The sequence below is a fragment of the Podarcis gaigeae genome (assembly GCF_964106915.1).
Source record: "Podarcis gaigeae genome assembly, chromosome: 11".
Taxonomy (NCBI): domain Eukaryota; kingdom Metazoa; phylum Chordata; class Lepidosauria; order Squamata; family Lacertidae; genus Podarcis; species Podarcis gaigeae.
In genome coordinates this window covers 32,872,689-32,894,835 of record NC_139687.1, presented here as the reverse complement: position 1 = coordinate 32,894,835, position 22,147 = coordinate 32,872,689, and the positions used below count along the sequence as shown (strand labels likewise).

At 41.1% G+C, this 22,147-nt stretch overlaps 1 protein-coding gene across 2 annotated transcripts in view; it reads right to left on the bottom strand.

The window, feature by feature from the left end:
• Positions 1 to 721: 721 nt before the first annotated feature.
• Positions 722 to 22,147, bottom strand: part of EDIL3 (EGF like repeats and discoidin domains 3) — a 234,709-nt gene continuing 213,283 nt past the window's right edge. Inside the window, exons 10-11 of one of the 2 annotated variants that reach the window (XM_083703244.1) lie at positions 17,374 to 17,529; positions 722 to 8,553 (exon numbers count right to left, since the gene is read on the bottom strand). In XM_083703244.1, coding sequence (XP_083559370.1) covers positions 8,404 to 8,553; positions 17,374 to 17,529 — 306 coding nt within the window. In that variant the 3' untranslated portion in view covers positions 722 to 8,403. Of the gene's footprint in view, positions 8,554 to 16,670; positions 16,791 to 16,958; positions 17,530 to 22,147 lie in introns of those variants that run through there. The other variant, XR_014556287.1, reaches the window with a different exon arrangement.

Genomic DNA, 22,147 nt, shown 5'->3' with positions numbered 1-22,147 from the left:
GGAACAGGATTCCATGATGGAACAGAAAGACAGAACTGGAGAAAATACAGCAGCAGAGAGAATGTAATACACAATATAGAGAGCTGGACAGGAAGCAGAGCCTGAGCTCAAAGGGAGATTCACTGTTTATCACTACGAGGGGAGCTCTGAGCTTATATCTCCAGGTAGTCTCCAAAGATTTAACTAAGGACAGGGCCACACAAGGAGGTTAAGTTATATAGAGGCAGTGGAAGCGGAACAAGACAAGAGTAATGCAAGTCCTTGAGAAGGCATAGAAATGTGGCCTCCACAGAGTGTGTGCACGGTTGTTGATAAGAAGCCTGCAATTTCCCAGAAGGTCTCTTTTAGATTCCTAGTTATCAATCAAACTACACTATGGCTCGCTAGTCTGTGACAAGGTAGCAATTCTCTCAAGTATTGAAGCTCAGGACAGGAACCAAACCAAGAGGATAAGCACATCCATCCATTCAAAATGATTCAGGGCTATTCTATGCAAGAAACAAAGTGTGTGCCTGGATTCACTGCCAATGTGTGGAAATGAAAATTATATGAATTCTTATTTTCTCATGCTGATATGCACTTGCAGGCTGCATTGTGGAGTGATTTCCAAAGGACTATAATAGCAACAATGTAGATACCCCTTTTCACACTTATCTAGTGAACACCCCACTTTCTCCTCTCAGATGATGAAAGAAGGTACCATTCAAATCACTTCAAGGACTTTCCAATTTTTCAAAAGTTTTATTGTTAAGTTTGAAGACTAGACGAGGTCATACTGTTTTAACATCATTCTACATAATTTAAATATATACAAAAACATTGGAACTTTACACAGGTCGCCAAGGTTGCAAAAGTCATTGTGTCTGAGATACTTCTGTACTTACTGACACATCTGAAGCCAGCTTTGAATATTATATTTCATATGTTGTTGTATAGCACAGATACACTCATTAGTATCCTTAGTCTTCAAAACTCACACAAATTTGTATCTGTTCATTCTGAAAGAGAAAGTCAACCTAAAAATCAGAACCAGGGGTGGGTGGGTTTTTTTGTTTTGTTTATGTGAGAAGCCCTTAATAGAACATAGATTATCCTAAGCCTTGTGCATTATGTTTTACTTTCCAGGCTATAAAAGTAGTAAATTAGGGAGCTATAGAAATGGGAAATCTGCCTAGAAATGACTAACAACTCTGGGGTAAACACAGATGATTTTTTTTCACTCCTTCAGTTTTGCTGTTAGAATTAATACAAAAGTTAAGGACTGTTTCGTAATGTTTTCTCAAGAAGTTTAAAGGCTACACATCTCAAACTATTTAATTCAATAGAGATCACTCAAGCTTGAGGGTTGCAGCTTTAAATAAACCAACATGCTGATCCTAAATACATTGTAGTAAATCTCAAAGCGCCTACTTCTGGAAATGTTCCATTAGTTTCAACATAACTATTTCAGACTAAGAAAACTGAAAATTTCTCCTTAACTGGATGTTCACTCAAACCTCATCATGTATGCATTGCAAGTAGTCTCAGGCTTGCACATACACATCCAACTCATAGAATGTTTTCTATAGCCCTTTTAGACATCCAGTGAACATACAGAGGGGGAGAATCACTACCACTCAAGCTGTCCCAACTTCTACACATTTATCCAAAGGTCTGAGTACTTATACATATTTGATGAATGTATGCTCCCTTCACATGACTGAGCTCTGCAAAAAGCAGGGTCCCCTATTGCATGTAATGAGCCTGTGAATGTATCATTATATGCATTTGTGTTCAGACTTTGGGATGAACACCTAGACTCTAGGGCATAGAGATCAGGAGAAGACAGCAAGACAGCAAATGTGACCTTGTTCCCTTCCATGGATTACTGAATGTCTGAAAAGGCCTATGAGCCACATGCGTTCATATAAAATACTCATACAAAAGGGTGTACAGATCACATGAACAAAGCAAACTCAGGCTCATGTGCACATTCAAATGAGGGGAGAATGTGGGCCCATGACTTGCTTCTGAGTTCATGACTTGCGAAGAGCACACATGTTAGGGCAATTTGTGAACCTGCCCCATTTATTTTTCAATCAAAACATACAATTATGATCCACAAACCACTTGGCCTGGAGCACTTCCTCCTGAGCTTAAAACCTAGGCAATTTGTAGATCACAACGACATCCAACATATGTACAATTGTGTGGTGTTGTTCCATTTTTATTAATAAGATGTAATACCTAGACTCGGGGCAGACCAAAACATGTATGTACATCACACTGTGCTTTAGTACACAATTAACCAACAGCTGGTGACTCACAGCTGAATGTGTGAACTCCCTGCATTGAAAAGTGTTGTGGTCGAGGTGCGCAGGTAATCTGAAAATGCTGTCTGAGGTGCTTGATCAGTGATGGCTTTCACACATGCCAGTCACTGAGTGACCATGAATATGTACGTGTGAGCTCATTCTTACTACAGAACACACTATACTCATTGTGCACAATGACAAACAGAACAAAAAGTGTTCTATATGGGACACGTTTAGAGGTCAACTGTTACCTTTAATCCAAAAGACACAATCCACTGGGAAGTTCTTCCTTTGCAAGAGGGCAAAACTAGACCTGCATATATTTTTTGTTATGTAAACAGGAGCTGTGGGGAAGGCAGAGCAGCTTTAGGGCAATGAGGTGCATGTGAAGAGGGGATTTTAACTCTTTTTCTCCTGCCATGGTTTAGAAAAAAACCATCAGAGCTGCCATTTGCATTCCAAGTAAAGGTCCTATTGCATTCCAAGGGAAGGTCCTATTGATTTTCCTTGAAATACAAATAGCAGCTTTTGAGAGGTAATTCTCATTCAGGACTGTGGAAAAGAGAGGAAGATTTCAACATAGGCTTCAATCAAGCTTCCAGAAAAATGCAACCATTGTATCTGCTTGGTTAATGTGATGTCCAGCAGTGGTGGCTGGTGGGGTAAAGGGCAGGCCAACAGTAGGTGGACCAGGTGGTGCTACAGCCAATGACAAGCAGAGTCAACTAATTCTAGTTTTGTCCCCATCCTCTTCCCTCTTGAGTTATATGAAGACATACACAAATTGAAAAAACAGGAGTTCATGCCAGCATACAAAGACACAATATATGGAAAATGCTCTGCCACTCTCAAGAATACCCTTGCATCGGACATAATGAAAATATATTATTAATTCTAATGTTGTACTTATTTTGATGGTTCTGCAGTACTGCTTGCATGTACTGTGTGCCTGTAATAGTGGGTACATTGTGACAAATGCATTCATTGTACTTTGCTTGCCATATATTAGGTCTTTGTATGCTGGCCTGAACCCCTGTTTTTTCAATTTGTGTATGCTCCTCTACAGCGGGTTCCTTTTGTGCAAGTTATATGAAGGCAACACTGAGAGCAGGAGGAGGAATCTGACAGGCAATGGTACCCTCTGGGCTGGTAATAGGAAGGCAGGCAGGTGGGGGCTGGCTGAAGGCAAAGAGAGGCTGGTGGGGGAGTGTGCCATTTGCCCAAATGGAATAGCTTCTGTTATTTTGGCCACGTCATGAAATACAGGGTCAGATTGCTATGCAGGCCCCATTCATTCCAGTGAGAATTTCTCAGTAAATTGTGTCCATAGTTACTGAATAGATGTCAAAGGCATTTTTTTAGTTTAATAATGTTGTGACAGGTGCAAAATGTGACAAAAAGCCTCAAGGTGTATCTTGAAAAAGAAAGAAAGGAAAGCTTTCAGGCTCCTCTGAATAACATTGTAAAGGCCGCCAGAACCGAGCAGCAGAAGGAAAAAATGCAACCCTTTCAAATAGAAGACTGAGTGACCACATTTTCAATAGGATGCTCTTTTTCGAACTATAAACTATATTACATATAAGTTAATTGCAAATCCAAGAAATATTCATTTAAATGCATTTTCTTTTTTAAAAAAGGAAAAAAATACTAATAAACACAGAAACATTTTATCAGAACATTCTGACTAGCAGCTCAAAGTGCTCCATTGGTGACAGCTATAGTCACTGACATGGTGTTAGCAGTAGCTGGAGTTCAAGATGGAGCCCAAACGTTACAGACCTGACGTGTCTTATTTGCAGGAGCCACCTCTTATTCAGGGAAGCTGCATCCCCAAAGCATTTCTTTCCGTAAGATCTTCTGCAGAGGACCAATTGCTGACCATTACCCCGAGCCATCAAAGGTGGCCTGCATTCTTTGGGGCTTTCATGTGCAAAAGGGCAGTGTATGCAGTTTCCCTTGCTTGACAGTCATTCCGTAAGAAGTGCCATATAGATGCAGCACCAATCACCTGTTTAATCCCCCATCTTTCACACACACCCAATATGACACTGCCACTACTCTTTCTGGGTGGACCACAGGTAGACCATGGGATTGGTACCAGTGTTTACTGTGGTGGTGCCAGGCCTCATATGATTAGGCATGCTATTCATTGAACCAGCTAAGGACTGCAAGTGCAAAATTTGGCCCCATCAAATAGGCGTATAAAAAATGAGGCCCCATTGAAGTCTCGACCCACTAAAATGTCAAACAATCCACAGTTCTTTTCTCCAGCATAGGCCAATACAATTAAGAAAAACTACTCTGGAATAAGTAGGCTGTGAATTACAGGATCTTCATAAGAGCTTAAAAGTGCAGGACTTGGGCCATATGTAGTTAAATGCCATTTCAGTTACCATCCTTATTCTTTTAGCCGTTTGCACCTTAAAGCACAGTTATGATTGACTTTCTCTTTAAAATTATTCACTACAATTGAAGACCACTCCATAGATAACATTGTTAAGAAATGTTAACACAGTTACAGACAAGACAGTAACAGTCTAGTGGCTTTTGTAATGCAGCACAAATCCAACTAAAAAACAAAGAAACCCCATAAACTTAACAGTGTTGCACAGGACCTTAACATTTCTTACACATAACTTGCTTTACCTTGATCAGATTCTCAAACTAAGGATCTCAGAATATCCATGTCTAAGCCTTACAAAAAAAAAGTGTGAACAAATACACCTTAAGAATTAGGTGCTCTTTATCGACAGATCTCATTATTCTACTGGTTCGATGTTTTTGAGAGGCGCTTTCAAGATAGCATCCCCTGATTATTAAAAGGTTTTTGTTTTTAAGCAAAGCAGCTGTAATGACCATGTCCAAATGTCATGCTAAATCATTGTTTAGTGTGATGTGCACAAACAGGAATAAGCTGCAGTGAGCTTTGGGTTTTCACCCTCTCCCCTATCCTATCCTCTTTCCATGTGGTCAGAAGGAGGAATTTTGAAGCTTTCACTTCTACTTGTGATTAACCACAGCTTGCTGTAACATCTAGACCTGAGGGTATGTCTTAAAACTAGCCATAGTTAATGTTAAAACAGGTTTGTTGCTCTAGATGACATGGCAAACCATGATTACGCAAAAGTGGATGTGAGAACTTCTAAACTCTTCCCCTCGGGATGAAGAGAGGAGAGAAGAGGGGAGGAACATGTGAGTTCACGTTGCACAGTATTATGTGTCAACGTGGCCATTATCTCCTGTTGCAGAGTAGGAGTTTATGTGAAGGTTGTGATGACCCTTAAAAAATATATCAGACTTTTAAATCTTTTTCTTTTCTTTTTAAACAAGCGTATCGATTCCTTACTGTAAAATTATAGGATGACTAAGTATTTATAAAGGTCATAGAGCTCATCTTTATATCTCCATTTTTTTCCTTTTAATGATAATGGAATTTCATAAAAAAATACTTAGCATGATGTGTTAATGAGACACAACCAAGAAAAAAAATCTACCACAGTATGTTATGAAATTAAAAATGAAAATGAGCACAACTTGAAGGTTTTAAGTAATAAGAAGACACTCAAGAATTATAAAAGAAATGGACAGAATACTAATATCTTATTAAAATAAAAGTGCTTTGCAATATTTGTTAGGACTACCATTTACCAGGAACTCCTTCTGCACAACGAAGGAGTTTTACACAAGATAAATTCCATCTATTAAATCCGGGCTGTGTTTTCATACACATTTGTCACAGCTTGGGTTGCATTGACCCAGATGGTGGTTGGGCAGAGTCAGAAATGGAGAGCCATTTACACAGTGCTCTCCAGCACCTTTGTGTACTAATTCCAATGGCAACAGCATCTCATATCTTGCTTGGCCAGGGATTGGCATGGGCTACTGTTTCTCTGGGAAAACTGCATACATGGCTTTCTAGCATTGACTGATGTGCGGCTGCATCCTAGGTCCATTCAAATGAAGCTGCAGCAATCTTGACAATTTCAAATGGAAGATCTTAGTCACAGAGGTCAATGCGCAAGAGAAGTGGATTTATGGCTAATTCAGGTTATCAACTGAAGAGGGTGTTATTAGGTAATAGGCTAATCACTAATGATGAGTAATAAGGTCACCTCTTGAGATATTTGCATCCTCTGAAGGGATCTGTTCTGATGTATAAGCAAGACCCATTAGTGATAGCTGACCTGTGATAAACAGTTCACACCACAGCTATGATGCAGCAGCTGCGGTTGCCACATGACCCCATGGAGTTACTTGGGAAAACACTTCAGAAACCTTTTTACCCCATTCAGTAATCCCAGCTCTTCCTTCAATAGTGATAGCAAGCTCTACCAGCACTGAGGCTGCAAATGATAAGAAAACTGAATGCCTGAAGTAGGAATACTGTGGTGTTTGACTGACTCCTGTATGTGGCTTATCTTTCTGAATGCATGCACACTGCTTGATCCACCAGGGCAGTATGTACTCCATTCTCTGTTATCAGGGCACTGCATGATCCACATTTTAAAAATAATTAAAATTCTACAATCCAACTTCTATACCCTTTCCAGTCACGGGGAGGTGATGGAACTATGGTGGGCACTGAAATCCCAACCTCTGGAGATTGCAGCAGCTGCTGGCAAGATACTTTTGATCATATTTTTTGCAGTCTTAAGAGCTATAAACTTTCTCATTTTGAAATGAAGGCTGCCATTCCCAGAAAGCTGAATTCATCACCCAATAATGAGTTCTTTGCTCTCCCTCCAATTTTTTTCCTGAAGGCTCATAGCATACACTCAGCCCTGCTTATCATCGCTGATGATTGGCACCTGCCCCGTATCTGAATCCAATCCCCCCACTTCCTTCCTCTCTCTGTTTTTGCAACACTGCCACTTGTGTATCCTACAAGGCTTGTCTTCTCCAGTCAGAGGGCCTGAAGAATCCTTGCAGAGCTGATGGTTAAAATAATGTTAAGATATAATATTATATGACCACTCAGCCTCAGGTTTCATCCTTCCACCCATATTTCTGAAGCTTGGGGACAGTGCTGTAGCTGAGTTGCTCCTCAGAACGAGGATACACAGTCCATATGTTTTGGCATGCACCTCTAGATCTCACAATGACCCTTGCCCATTGAGTCATAGGAAGCATCTCAGATAAGTCATCTCCTAGGCAGCTCCATGAGGCAACTACCATGCATGAAAATGCAGGATCAAATGAATGCCCGCTTTGTAGCATTCATGTGTGCCTCCCTCCTGGCTACAGTTACTTAAGCTTTGAATTTGGTCCATGATCTTTCATCTCAGCATCCCTTAGAAAGAAAATGCAAGCTGAATTCACTGACAAAATCATTAACTTCATAATATACTGATAGCAGATTTTGTTCCATAAAATTCAGGTTGGCTCATTGAAAAGAAACAGAAGCAGTTAATGTGATCAAACATAAAAGACAGTGATGATGCCCACAGTGTGCTAAATGGGAAGCAAAACATGTGGAAATGAAACCCTAGGGTGGGTGGACTCGGCTGTTTGTAAAGGAAATTACAAAAGGTAGTTTGTGACACCAGGAGGACTGCAGACCACAGAGATCACTTCCAAAAAAAGTGTCATTAATCTTGACAATGCTTGATAGGCACAAGGGAAACAATCAAATGCAGTCATCCCCGAGAAAAACTTATTGCTAAAGCTGCAGTATCACTTTTTGCAAGTGAGATGACCATGTGGGTTTGGAAACAATGAATCAGCCTGTTCCTTCTCAAGTCACAAGTGAACTCTGTCACGCCACTTTCATCTTCCTTGTAAAAAGGATGCTGCTTCTTACTTCTAACGATATTTCAGCCAGCATGAAATAACTCAGGAAAAAAAACCTTAAAAGGTAAATTCCACATCAAAACAGAGTAATAACTGGAACTAAGATTTAAAAGAACCCAAAGAAAACCCCCAACTCAGATTTGGACCATTTTAAGGGCAGGCTTAGACCTCCTTACAAAAGACAGTTAGCGGCCTACCAGAAAGTGAGCACTTGTTCATGAAAAACCCATTCAACTTCCTACAGGTTTTGCACAGTTTCTTCTATGGAGATATTTTTTTTAGGAATATCAAGAGTTGTGCGGAAAAGTGAAGATCCTCGTCAGTCCTCCTCTGTACAGCCCAAGAGCTCTGACCGTAAAGTGATCCTGCCGTACCATGACCAAGGGAGGATCCTTATGTGCCGTGCATAGATTGGGGGGTCAATGACGTTCTTTCTGTGGGTGTCGTTATCAAAGTTGCCCTGGAAAACCTGAAAAGTGACCAAGAAGAACCAGTGATAGCAAAATAGTACAAAAGAAACCAGGCAGAGTAGGGAGATGGAGGCAAGAGAGCACCGAGAAAAACAGCAAAGATAGACAGTTATGTGCTGCCATCAGAAAGTCAGGTTGCCTGACTCAGGAATGAATGAACTCACCAATGGCTACAATTCCTAAATCCAGTTCCTCGTGAGTAAGCCCTTTTGAACTTAGGACTCAACTACATTCATAAAGATAAAGCGCTTTATATGTGTTATAACTGTGGCACCAGATGTTGCTATGGAGTCCCGTCTTTTGCCAATGGGATTTCCCTGTAAGGAGTTTATAATGCATTTAACTGAATCGTTGGTTGTTGTTTTTTATGTGTCTAAATTAAGCCTTAGGGTGGCTTCCTTCTCTGTAAACAGGCTTTAGGATCAAACTACAATATGATCCATCATTACCCAATACAGGGTTTCTGAAATGTCAGAGCTCATGAACCCCTTGATGAGTTTATAAAGGTACTGACCCAAAACCAAATTATTAGAAATGTAAATGAAATAAAGTCAAGAATATTGACCTATAATCAGGATTTGTTAATCATCAATCACCATTACTAGGAATCATAACAGGTAAAAATCCAGTAAAACCAAAGGAAAATAACACCATACCACTCTGCACATGCCCATGCCCTTTATTTCTGAAGCTCATAGCTCCCAATTAAATTTTCTTCCATGATACCCTATTAACTTCTTTTTCCACTCTAAGACCTTTCTGACCTCTTTCAACGCCTAGGACAATCCCATCAACCCAGGGGATCAATACTGACCACTCTGGGAGACCCTGACCTAAAAATGATGCCATTAATTTCATTGATAGCAGTGGCTTTCCAACCATATTGGTCAAAACATTCACTAACAAGGTACAGGCTTTTTAAAGAAGTGCACCATTGTGTTTTGCTCTTATGAGCTATCAAGCACTGCTCCTGTTAAGGGTATTGTTGAAACTAACATCATCATTTAGTCTAGTAATACCAGGGTTGGGGAGGATGAGAAGAAGTGAGAGGTGAGGGAGAAAGCAAGACACACACCTAGAAAATACTTCAATTGTACAATGTGCACCTCCCTGCTGCAAAAAGCATTACTATTGATGACATTAAAATATCTGTTATTGATATGTTTGTGTACCATCTGGCAGGCCAGAAAATAAGGAGAAAATTCATTAAAGCACTTTTAAAATGCCAAGATTATTTGGAATGCAGGATTAAAAAAAAATCTCACACATGCAGCTTGGAGATACATCATTTTTCTTTAAAAAGTCATTAATGACTAAAATGCCACCTGTACCAAGCAAACTGTCAGCTACCAAGGTAACAGTTCCGAGTAAGCCTGCCTAAATGCAGAAGTTAAAATGATGTGCAAGGCATATTTGTTTTAGGATTCATTTCCTTGGGGTAAGTGTTTGTTTGGTGCTTGCCAGATGCATGTTTATTTTATAGTGCATGTAGAGCAGTGTTGTGGCACCATAAGGCCATTTTGGCCAAGCCACACCCAGCCTGCCCTACACTTGGTGTCTTATATGATGTCAGGTGTGGGGAAGATCAAGGCAAGGCTTGGACAAAAGAAGCTTTGCAGGCATTACTGGCCACCTGATTGGCGGTGCCCGCAAAGCCACTTTCCAGCATTTTCCAAGAGCCAACCAACAGGTGATTGTTGGCGCTTGGGTAGCAACTGGGCTCAGGGATTCCCCAGTGTCAACAACGCCTTCCCCCCAGTTTGTGTCACGTACTGCTGGCAAGCAGTATTCTCTTAAGACTGAAATTGCAATGTGTTTGTCATCAGGAAAATGAAAGTGACTGTTATAACACATCTATAGTAGGCTACAACGCTGTGCTCCAGGCTGCCATGCCCTTGCCTTGCAAAGCAGCACATTATAAGCTTTTACATAGCACCTTGTTACTTGATTGCTTGATCTGGAAACAGCATGTAATTTCTTTATTTTACAGGGAAACAAATTAAGAGAACAAGGAGAGAGAGCTGGCTGCGAATCACCCCATAGGGCAACCATACCATCAGCCTGTTCAAAGTGGCAGGTACAAAGGCTGCTTCTCATTCGACTTGAGTAAGAAAAAAATAATAGCAATAGGGAAATCTAAAGTATTGCATTTAATATAACAAAACACGGCTCTAACTGTATGGGGCACAAGAATGTAGGAAGACCTCAGCTGGATCAAGCCAAAGGCTTATTCAGTCCAATATCCTGTTCTCACTGCAGCCAGCCAGATGGACCTGAGGAAAGCAGTGCTTGTCCCACTTTTGGGATCTCTACCATGTTGAGCTGTACAATTGGTGGAGCACCTCAGTGGTTCTAGTGTGTACATTTATGTTTTAATTCTATTTTTGTCTCTGTCATTTAAAGCTAAGGAGTATGCAGCAGCTAGGAAGAAGTGGGAGGGAGGGAAACAAAAAACTGTTTTTTTTTTTTAAAAAACAATATTTTCTTTATAGACAGATTCTCCTCAATTGACAAGGAAATCCTGGGGAACTCAGTCTTTTTAATCCTCTTGCCATAAGATTTTTTAAAAAAACTGTTTTTGAACAATAGCTGTGGGATGCAATTAAGCTGTCTTCTTTGCAGTATTTACCAGGAATTCCAACAGAGCAAAGACCATTTTTTTCCTAGACAACATATGTGAAAAATCCTGCAAACACAACATTATTAATATCCTCAAGGTAAATAACTTCTCCTTAGCAACTGGCTAGTGCAAGCCTGAGCCATTGTTTTCCCCATCTTAAAGGTGGCATGGTAGACTAGAGAAAAAACAGTTTTTTCATCAGCCTACTTTGATGTAAAGCAATATTTGTAATTATTCTTTATATAGTAGTAAGGAATGGATAGATCAATCTATTTTTGGTCTGTGTCAGTTTCACATGTGTTCATCCAGCCCATCATGTTTCCACATTAAAGTATGATTTCACCCTGAAAAAACATCTATATGAATTAATATTTAAATATGCATACTTTTATACCAATGCACACATTTCTAAATTGTTCTTATCCCCAAATATGGATTCTGGTACATTTCTTGAACTGAGAACTGTTATCACAAAATCCATGAAAGTATCTGAAGCATTATTCCATTCCAATATTGTCTTATTAGTCCAGGAAGTGCAAATTAGATTGCTTCACTTAAAAGAGTAGCAACACACTCGGTGAGGCAGATTTGCAGAACTGCTCTCCTGAGCTGGTATTTCTACTGCTTATGGATATACAGGTATTGTTATGCATGCTTTCTCCTAATGTGTACATTTGTTGGTTGAAAAGCTACTCTGCTAAATTCAGAGAAGTGTTTATTTCGAAAGATAGCTATGCTTCTGTTTGCATAATGTTTTGGGAAGGGAGAATTAGGTGGGTTCCCACTGGATTGCAAACCAAACCAAATTTCTCATCCATTCCCTTCTTTCTACATGCAAAGAATGCAGAAAAGTGGAGCTACTCTTGTTTCCTGCAATTTGCAGGTTACTGTAGAACAGGGTATTCTCACAAAGCACATCTGTTCCATGCATGCAACATCCCAAGTGCATGTGGGAAAGGATTTTGCAGATCATGGCATGCATTTCTAATTTTACATGGCAATTCCTTTCATATGACCCACAGTTATTCCTTTCCCCATAACAGACTCCACCAAGTATGGTATTCATTACTATGGCACTGAAAGTACAGTGATCTACTGACCTCTAGTTGAGGAAAACATGATTACCATTTAGTCCAGAGAGATTCCCCCCCCCCCAAATGTATTTTTCTCAACATGCTCCAATTTCAGTGATTTCCAGCTCAGTCCAAACACAGAGATGGTGTTCGTGCATATCTTTCAAACCATTTAAAATGAACCCAAAGAGAGAGAGAAAGAAAGAAAGAGAATGTAGGGTATAGTTTTGCAGCTCTCCTGGGATGCATCCCTAGAGAAACTTGGTGTCGATTTAAACTCAGATAACTGGCAGTTAAAGTGGCAAGTGCCAGAAAGAAACAGCAGGAGCAACTGTTCTTTTTCATATCCTCTCCATTTGAAAGTGCTATGAGACCTGAGCCAAAACAGTCTTTTTACTTCTGTTGCTGCTTTCATTAATGTTAAAAAGAAAACACTGATAAGAGTGTGTGTGTGTGTGTGTGTGTGTGTGTGCGCGCCTGCCCTTCCATCTGCCCTGACTGCCCTTGGATGAAAAGCAAAGAAATACATTTGATTTTCATGCCATTTGCTTAGTGCCTAATCAAACATGCAAATTTTGTCATGAATATCAAAAATATTGGTTCAACTACATAAGTGTCAGACATACACACACTGCTAGAAAGCTGCTTTTTCACACTTCAAAGCAATCCCAAAAACCTTTAACTACATACTAAGCATACAGTGGCTGTGTGTCCTATTGTCCAGAGGGCAGTCCTCTATTTGGAGAGGCCAACATTTGCAAGGGCTATCCAAGCCTGGTTTAAAGATGAAGTACTATCAGGAGAGAAAGAAGCAAACGTGGCCCCACCTTTAGGTAGAGTGAGGTGGAATGAAAAATACATGATATTAAAAGGCCTTAGAGAACAAAAGGGGTCATAGCCTGGTGCTGAAAGGACAACAACATGGGCACCAGGTGAGCTTACATAGGAAGAGCATTCCAGAGCCACTACCAAAAAGGCCCCCTCTCTCTTGTCATAGCCAACCTCCAAGTTTCAGATTAAGAAAGCACTTGGAAAAGGGTCTCTGTAGATGGCCTTGCTGTACACAGGTAGATAAATATAAGAGGAGGGGCTCCATCAAGTACAGAGGACCCACACTGTGTAGGGCTTTATAAGTCTGAACCAGCATTTTGAATTGGGCAGTGAAGGCAAAAAAGAACTGATATAATCTGTACATAATGCCTACTCTTACTTAAAATGCTATATTTATTGAATTTGTTTCTCATCATTTTCTCCAAGGAGCTCGTGGTTTGCATGGTTCACTCCTCATTATTTCATCCCCACAACAACTCTGTGAGGTAGGTTAGGATGAGAAGCAGCGATTGGCCCAAGGTCACCTAACGAGATTCATCACCAAGTGGGGATATTTTTCACCAGCTGAAGTTTCTGGATAATATTTGAAAGCAGCACCATGTGCAACACATCACCAGCAATCCTGTAGAGGCCTGCATTTAGGAAACTGGCAATGTCCCCTCTTCTTCACAATGAAGCCTGCAAGGGGAAAGATGGCTGGGGAAAAGGAAGAGGTAGCTCTCTGCAGCTTCTTTCTGTGAGGTTTTGGACCTAAACCACTTGAGTTGGGTCTTGGGATTTTGGTCCCCACCTCTTGTAAGAGAGGAGAGGCTATGCAAGGCAGAAATACCAGTGTATCTTGCAAATGTGGTGAGAATGGAGAGATGCCCAAGAGAACAATGTGGCTAAGATGTGGGAAAGTTGTACACTCCCAGGGCTGGAGCTTGCTCTAAAGTGAGCTTGCTATGTAGGGCTGCGAAGTTATGGTAGAACTTGTGGCCAAATTACTTCATACATACTCTGTCCACAAAGCGGCTTACACAACATCAGGTGGGGCTGAACCTTGAAACTAGTTTGATGCCAGTTCTTGAACCTTGTGATACTAGAGTATTGGGGTGGAGTATTGTTTTTGTTTTGTTTGTAAGTCACCCTGTGATCCTCAGACGAAAAGCAGTATAGAAATTTAATAAATAACAGAGTGGTAGCAAACAAGAGAGTAGGAAGAAGGTTAGTTGTGGATTCATGGATGAAGGGAAGGGAGGTGCTCTTCCTCAGGACAGATAAACATCCAAACCAGAAAAATGGGGGTCAGAATGCTTGCTTTGTTTCTAAGATGCGCATTACACATCACTGATGTGTGTCTTCCAAGTCAAAGAATTAACTATGGATCAGGAAGAACCTAAAGATGTGCTCAAAGCTGTAAGAAGGATATATATTTTTGGATTCTAGAGTTTCTTATAAAGTTGCCTCCCAGCTGTCGGGCATCAGATTCCCTCTTCAAATGAATGTTTGTGCTTAGAATAACAATGAAGATGTATCTATCGAACTGTGAATGCAGAATGTTTTAAAGTAGACATTTTCATTGTTCCCCAAGGTCTACCAATACTGCAATCAGCCATTCAGTTGAGGAAGAGGGGGAAATGAGCAGCAGTCCCTAGGAAAACCCTGTAAACTACAATTAATGATACAGTTGAGTGAGATTAACAGTGGAAATAAGTCAATTTATTTTCTGAGTCAATTTGGCATTTGGAAAATAAGCCCTTGCCTCCCTCCCAGACTCCCTGATCCCACAAAGCACCATCTTTACCAGACACTCCATTGCCATACTCCAAATATCTTATCTCTTGTGTGGGAGCTGTGGTGGTGCGCAGGGAGAGTGATGAAGTCTGACTCTGCCCTCCTTATCTGGTGTCCCAGCACACTTTGCAACGTGCCAAACATGCATTTCAGCCCTTGAGATATGTAGATATGTAGGTCTGTTCCAGGGGTGGAGTTCCCATGACCCTTCAGTTGTTGCTGGTCTACAGTTCCCATCATTCCCATGCCAGCGTGTGCTGATGGGAGCTGGATTTTAATGGAATGCCAACCATCTGACTGGGTTGCCCCGGCCACTCTGGGTGGCTACCAACAAAACATTAATCTTAATGATACCCCCACTACTTACACTGCAATGTTAACCTTTCTTCTAGCCCATGGCTAGAATCCATGCTGAAATGCCTGCTCAGGTGTGATGCTCAGCTGGCCACCTTGGACTAGCCTAACGTAGTTCACAGGATGCTAAGTAAAGAAAAAATTTTGAGGAGCATCTTGGAGAAAAGATGGGACACACATGAAATTAATTCATGGTAGGGAGTCATGCTATGGTCAATATGAGACTTGTGTTTGTATAGCTGGCCAGACTGTCTGAAATCCTGTAGGAATTCTCAGAAGATAATGGTAGATGAAAACTGTATTTGATTGCTGCTCACCATCATTGCAGGGGGTCGACTATTTGAAGGTCAACTCTACTACACAGCTTGCTCCAGCTGAGTGCTATCTGGGAAGAATGGCTAACTGGCAGTGCTGCTATAATACAAGACAGTGTCCATCGCTCAAGAAGGAAGAGAACTGCTTCCTCTTTAGAAAAACAGTTGCACACCAGGCTATTTTGAATAGAATTCAAAAGTCTTCAGAGATGTTCATGAATACCAGTTTTCCGCCTATGAATTTTCATTGCTTATAACATATAAAAATAATATGGATTATAACAGAACTATTTTGTGATTGACTCATTTTGATATAGTTAAAAAGTTAACCTAATTACTCATACCCAACTTTGAGAAAAAATGTGTCTTTATTGAGACAGATGCATGCTGTCAATTTCTACATCCACATTTTGCCCTAGATTTTACAGATCCACTCTGAAATTTTGGGTAGGACCAATTTTTTCTGTGCTCCAGTGACTGTTATTTTAGATTATGCATTTTTGTGTTTTTATACCGTAAACTGCCCTGTGATCCTCACATGAAGGGTGGTATGGAAATTTAATATAAATAAATAAATAGATTCTGGGAAAAGCTTTTTCCAGAAAGTTATTGCTTTCTGCTTGGTAGTGTCACTTAAATATCCTAGCATGATTCCAGTGGAATTGCGGGTCATGACATTTCTTATTAGATCTCAACCACATGTGCAAACAGACGGCATTTTTATGATGGCATTTGCACTAGTAATTCCCCTCTGACTGATAAACTTCCTTCAATCTACTCAGTACTGAACACCAATGAAGCAATATACAGTAGTGGTTATCAAGCTTATGTGACTTAGAAATGTGTACTCTCATCAGGCGATATATTTCTAACCCTGTGTTGGGATTTCTATTATATGTTTAGCTCAGATCTCCCACAGTTTTGAGAGCTAAGTGCATTTCCTTGCTGTTTGAAGTATAAACAGGCTAGGCAGGAACTATACAGTATGTCCTGAAGGCAGAGTATTGTATTGATTATTTTGCATATAATAAAAATGTAAGTGTGCCTTCACACAATAGTTCATGTGGCTACCAACAGAGGCTGCTGCAAACTACAGTATGATGACACAATCCTTTTCACTTGCTGCTGGGCCATCACAGCTGTGTTGGGAGGGTGATGAAGAGACAGAGACAGGCAGGGGGGTGGCCCAGGTGAATGAGTGTGTGGGCAGCAGCCCAGGGAAGTTGTGTAGGTGGGCAGGTGGCCCAAGTGTGGTGTGTGTGTGGTACCTACAGTGGCGTAGCGTGGGTTGTCAGCACCCGGGGCAAGGCAAGTAATTTGACCCCCTACCCGTGGATTTGTGCCCCCTAACCCGTGGATTTGCACCCCCTAACCCCCAGATGTTGCGCCCGGTGCGGCCGCCCCCCCCTGCACCCCCACGCTACGCCACTGGGTACCTACAACAGTTTCTCAAGTTTGCAAATGTGCCAAGGGGGCCCAGGAAGCCAGGTGACTCCTGCATATTTTATGAACCATTTAACAATGGATAAAAGTGAATTTTAAAATCAGAAAATGAAACGTTTTCCATTAAGTGCATTTGATGATATACATATAAAAATATATTCTCCATTTAACAGCTTTAAATTTGACACATTTCTGTAACTAAAACTGAAGTATCTATAAATGTTGGTGCATAACGACATCGATTCTTTCTGTTCACCTTGACTTTTAGCCATAGACCCTTTGGCATGAACATCCTATAAAGCAGACAGCAGACATTAACCTGCAGGCTACTAACTCTGTGATTACCAGGGATGTAGCAGCTTTCTATAAAAAAATGCTTTCCAAATATCAATTGCCTCATTACCTCACCTTATCCTTTTTTTGCTTTTCATCCTGATATATGGTCCAGTGCTCTCCATTGTTGCTGTAGGCAAGTTTATAGGAGCCCACAAATTGTACATGACCAAAATCTTTGGCTCCTTGAGTAATTATGCCCGTCACCTTTGTAGGAACAAGAAGATCAATCTAAAAAACAAAAAAACAAAAAAGTAAATACAAAATGGTAACGTTACAATGTTTTGCATTCTCAAATTCATTTTCAAAAAAGGTTTAGAGTTTCTTTCTTGGCCAGGTCACAGAAGATCTAATACAAATGGGCAAAATAATACTGAAAGTAATGTGTGAAATTCATTGGCACGTTTGATATAGTAAATGAATGCAGTTTTTATTAGAATTATTATCAATCACATTGGTTTGCACAAAACCTCCAACATTTAGTCACAGAATAAGGCACACTGAAATAAATAGCTTGGAATGAATTTGCCACCCCACCCCATGATAAATCATTTTCCTAATCCTGGATGAGAACCTCCATGAACTTCAGATTGCTTTTCTGACTTATTTCCATAATGTCATTTTCAGCATTTTTGCCGTGCTTTCTGGTGCATAAATGTTTTACAATATTTATGTAATTCATTCCAACAAGATGAATTATTATGCCCATCTGATTGCAGGGATTTGATTGCAAGGATTTAGTAAAGCAAAGCCACCCACAGACAGTGTTTCCCATTGTGGACTATAAATGTTTCTGAAGCAAATGTTCCTTGTGTGCACATAGCTGGCAAGACACACACTGGCAGTCTTGTGAACAGCTAGCAGGGACTAAAGGCACATTCCTATAAACAATATTCTCATGTAACTGAAATTATCTCAATGATACTTGCATGGCCATAGTGACTGCTGAATTCATTGACCCATGGCTAGTCAGCTAGTCAGAAGGAGGCTTCCCTGCAGCACAGTCACCTTGACCATGCAGAGGAGGATGGAGATGGAAGGGAAGAACTACCACGTGCATGCATGCGCTCTCCTCCTTGTTTTTTAAATTTAACCTGCATATATGTATTTGCAGGAAAGGGAATCTGTTTGAAGAATGGCTGAAGCTTTAAAAGCTCCCCTTACAGTACATTTATATAGTGCACATCCATGCCCAAATACTACAGGACATTTCCATATATTTTCTCCACTACACTAAGGATGAGGTACTTTCTGTCACTTTGGTGCCAATTCATCAACACACACACACACACACACACACACACACTGCTGTTTTTTTTATTTATCAAAGCTCACTATCCTGAAATTTTGCAGGGAACCTACCTACCTACCTACCTAGGGGCACCTCTACAATCTTTGTAATGCTCATAAAATTGGGCTACAAAACAATGGGAGGAGAGAAACAAGTCCTTAAAAAAAACAACCCAGCTCCATAAATATTAAGGGATCCACTTACACAAAAATATCTTCCCCTACATTTGGCACTCTTCATTCGCTCAGGGGGGAAAGTTGTACTTATGTATTTCATCCAATTCTGCCAAGTAATAAAAAGTTGTCACCTGTACTTTTTTAAACTTTGAAATTTAAAGCTGCCCAGTACAGGCCCCACCACACCTATTTGTCTACAATCTGGCAGGCCTCATCCTCTGGCAAAGCATAAAGAAATTATAGCCATTTCTTGATTTCCCAATTGTAGTTAATGGGGAGAAAAGCGTTGCCTCAGATTTCCTGAAGCTGAGTATCTGAACTAAGGTGAGCAGAAGTGATGCACCTGGTGGGCATAGCAGCAATGCCAGCTTCCCAAAAGTGGTGCCACTGACATGGCGCAGTTGCCTTTGCAAGAGCAACTGACTGGTTCTGCTGGTGTGCCCGCAGAGCTCCATCCTCTTCCCTGCCTCCGTCCGGGCAAGTGGTAGTAGCACTGCTGTCAGAAAGCTAGAAATGCAGGTGAGCCACTTCTGAAAGTGGGAAAGGAAGCCCCAAACTAAAGTGACTCACTAATCCAAGTGCTAAAGCAGAGCTCGGAAGCAGTTTTATTTTGGTATTGCCAGTCTTATCAAGGAACTGGGGGTGGGGAGAGATGATTTCCTTCTTAGCATTCACTATGGCTTTAATGGGTTGCAGTTGACTTTCCTTTATCCATATGTCTCTAATCAGCAAATTAGCATTTTTATTAGCTGCTAAAATAATGATAAAATAATCATGGTGTTATTTCTGGGTGCTTGATTCCTTGGTAAATAATGCTAATAAAAATGGATTCTATGTTTAAGCTACTTTGCAATTATTTTAAGGTTTATAATTTTTTTTGCTTAGTTTGTTTTAGAGTTGCATCTGGAACATGCACTGAAATTTTTACCTAGACTTTTTCCCCCATCAGTAGCAATATGAAAATAATGATGTTAGCTTAGGATGAACTTGGAGAATGAGGCTACAATCCTAACCATGTCAACCCAGATAAAGTGTTGCTAAGTTCAACAGGGATCATTAGGAAAGGAACTAAAAATAAAAACTGCTATCATAACACTGTTAACACAAATCTATGGTGCAACCACATTTGGAATATTGTATGCTGTGTACAGTATTGTGGAGTTTGCAAAGAGTCAGAAAAGTTGCTGGAAATTGCAGGTGGGCAGAGTGATGATGCACATATGTCTAGCTTGCAGGCTTCATACAGGCATCTGGCTGACTGCTGTGAGAACAGGATGCTGAACTAGATGGGCTATTGGCCTGATTCACAGGCTCTTCATACATTCTTATAGATATTAAGCAGAGCTTCCTCCTAGGTAACTATGCCTAAGATTGCAGTTGTCAGGAACATGATGCAATCGAGTGCAGGGGGAGAGTCAGACTCGGAAATTGAGCTAAGTGAGAGAGAGGCTGGCTCTGCAGAAGAAAGCGAGCTAGCAGAGACAAGAAAGGGTAGCTCGATGCCCCTTCACAAAGAGTACACAAATAGCCCTCAAGAAGCAGGAGAGTTAGGAGGCAGTCAGAGAGTTGCTAGGCAACCAGCAGAGGAGCAGAGGACAGACAGTGTATCTAGTGGAAGTGGGGAGGGGGCAGGGCAGCCTCTCAGTCCCTGTGCTCGCAGACTAGACAAGGTCAGAGTGCAACGGAAGGGCAAGAGGGGAAGGGTGGGAATCTGGCATCCTCCCTGTTGTGAGCGGGGTGGAGTTTCAGACTGACCAACTCCCTTCAATGCAAGTAGGTGAGAAGCCGGGCTCTGGATGTGTTTTTGTAAATAAACATAACATGAAACTGCCAGAGAGTCATTAATTCTTATCGGGGCTTGCTTGCCTGCCTGAGATCATTACAGCAGTCATGCCATAGGACTGATAAGGGATATGAACCCAGGTCTCCCTAATCAAAATCCAGTACGCAAGCTGCTTTACCACACTTTACCAGCTCACTATCCTATGATTGTCAGTTGATCCTCATAAATTGGGTATTATCCTATGTACTGCTGTTCAATGTTTATTATTTTTACTATATAGATAAACATTAGACACTCCTTGATGGTGTGGCTATGGGGCTCATAATGCTTTGCCTCTGCACTTCAAAATGTACACCACTGAGCACTTGCACAAACATTGCCCAAAGCACACAGGAAAAGGCATCTGCATTTTATAACAACAAGGAGATGAAAGCCACATAGGAAGGTGGACAGATAACACAGTTCCTGAACTGCTAAAGTGCTCACAAATAACTGTTCAGGTGCTCACAAGGTTAAATCTGCCCTTTGAGATATTTATACTAGGGTTAGGCTGGGAAGAGCCTGTTATTATATACAGAGGTGTTAGACACGCACACCCTTCATGCATGCACACAACAATAGCTTGTACAGAGGCAGCTTCATTCAGCCAATCTTATACAGAATGACTTCTACGGTCTGTCAGCTAAGATTATTATGCACTGCTTAACCTACTTCCATAGCTATGTTTCTGTTGCTCTAAAGCAAGAGTGACAAAATCACATTAGAACCACAAACAAGCTTACAAGAAGCACTTGCCGAAATGGAAGAATTAGTTTGTTTCCCTTAAGAAACATAATGGCCAACTGAGTTACGGAAAGTAGGCTGGCTGGGAAAAGGCAATTAAAGGTGGGTTGTTCATTTGCTGTGCCCACTGTGCATGCTGTTGTTTAACGCCCGATCAGTACATAATGATACCATGCCCATCCATTATTTGATTTGATTTGATCGTGGATGAGGGTGCCAGTCTGGGGTGTATTATTGAGATCTGGGTGGGTGAGTTGGGAGGAGTTCATCTGACACAGTTATGTCAGCCTGGATTATCAGCACTGCATCAGCACAGGCTGCATGGATCGGAGAGATGAGAGAGTTGCTGTGGTCCATAGAGCTTTCATCTCCATCACCAGGCTGGAATACACCAATGCACTCTATGTGGAGTTGTCTTAGGCAATCTTGGCCTCTACAGGCCTCCCATCCTTGGGCAGGTCGATCTGAAGTCCTCCAGATATTGCTGGAGCACAACTCCGATCATCCCTACCCATTTGCCATGACAATGGTTTTGTGAGTCAATGACCCGCAACCCGCTTAGAGATAAATAAGACACAAGGACACATGTATTTTAGGTTAATAGGCTAAATAAGGCCACAACTTTATTGGTTACAACATGTGACTGGTATTGGCTTAGGCATTGGATCAAATCTCTACATGACTCCACCCCGCTCAGTGGGGAGTGATTTGAGGGTTAACAAGCAGTGGGAGGAGATTGATGTAAATACAACTGGAAGCTTCCCCTGACATGACTGGGGGTTGTGCCATGGCCCTAGCCACCAGCAGGGCATCGGA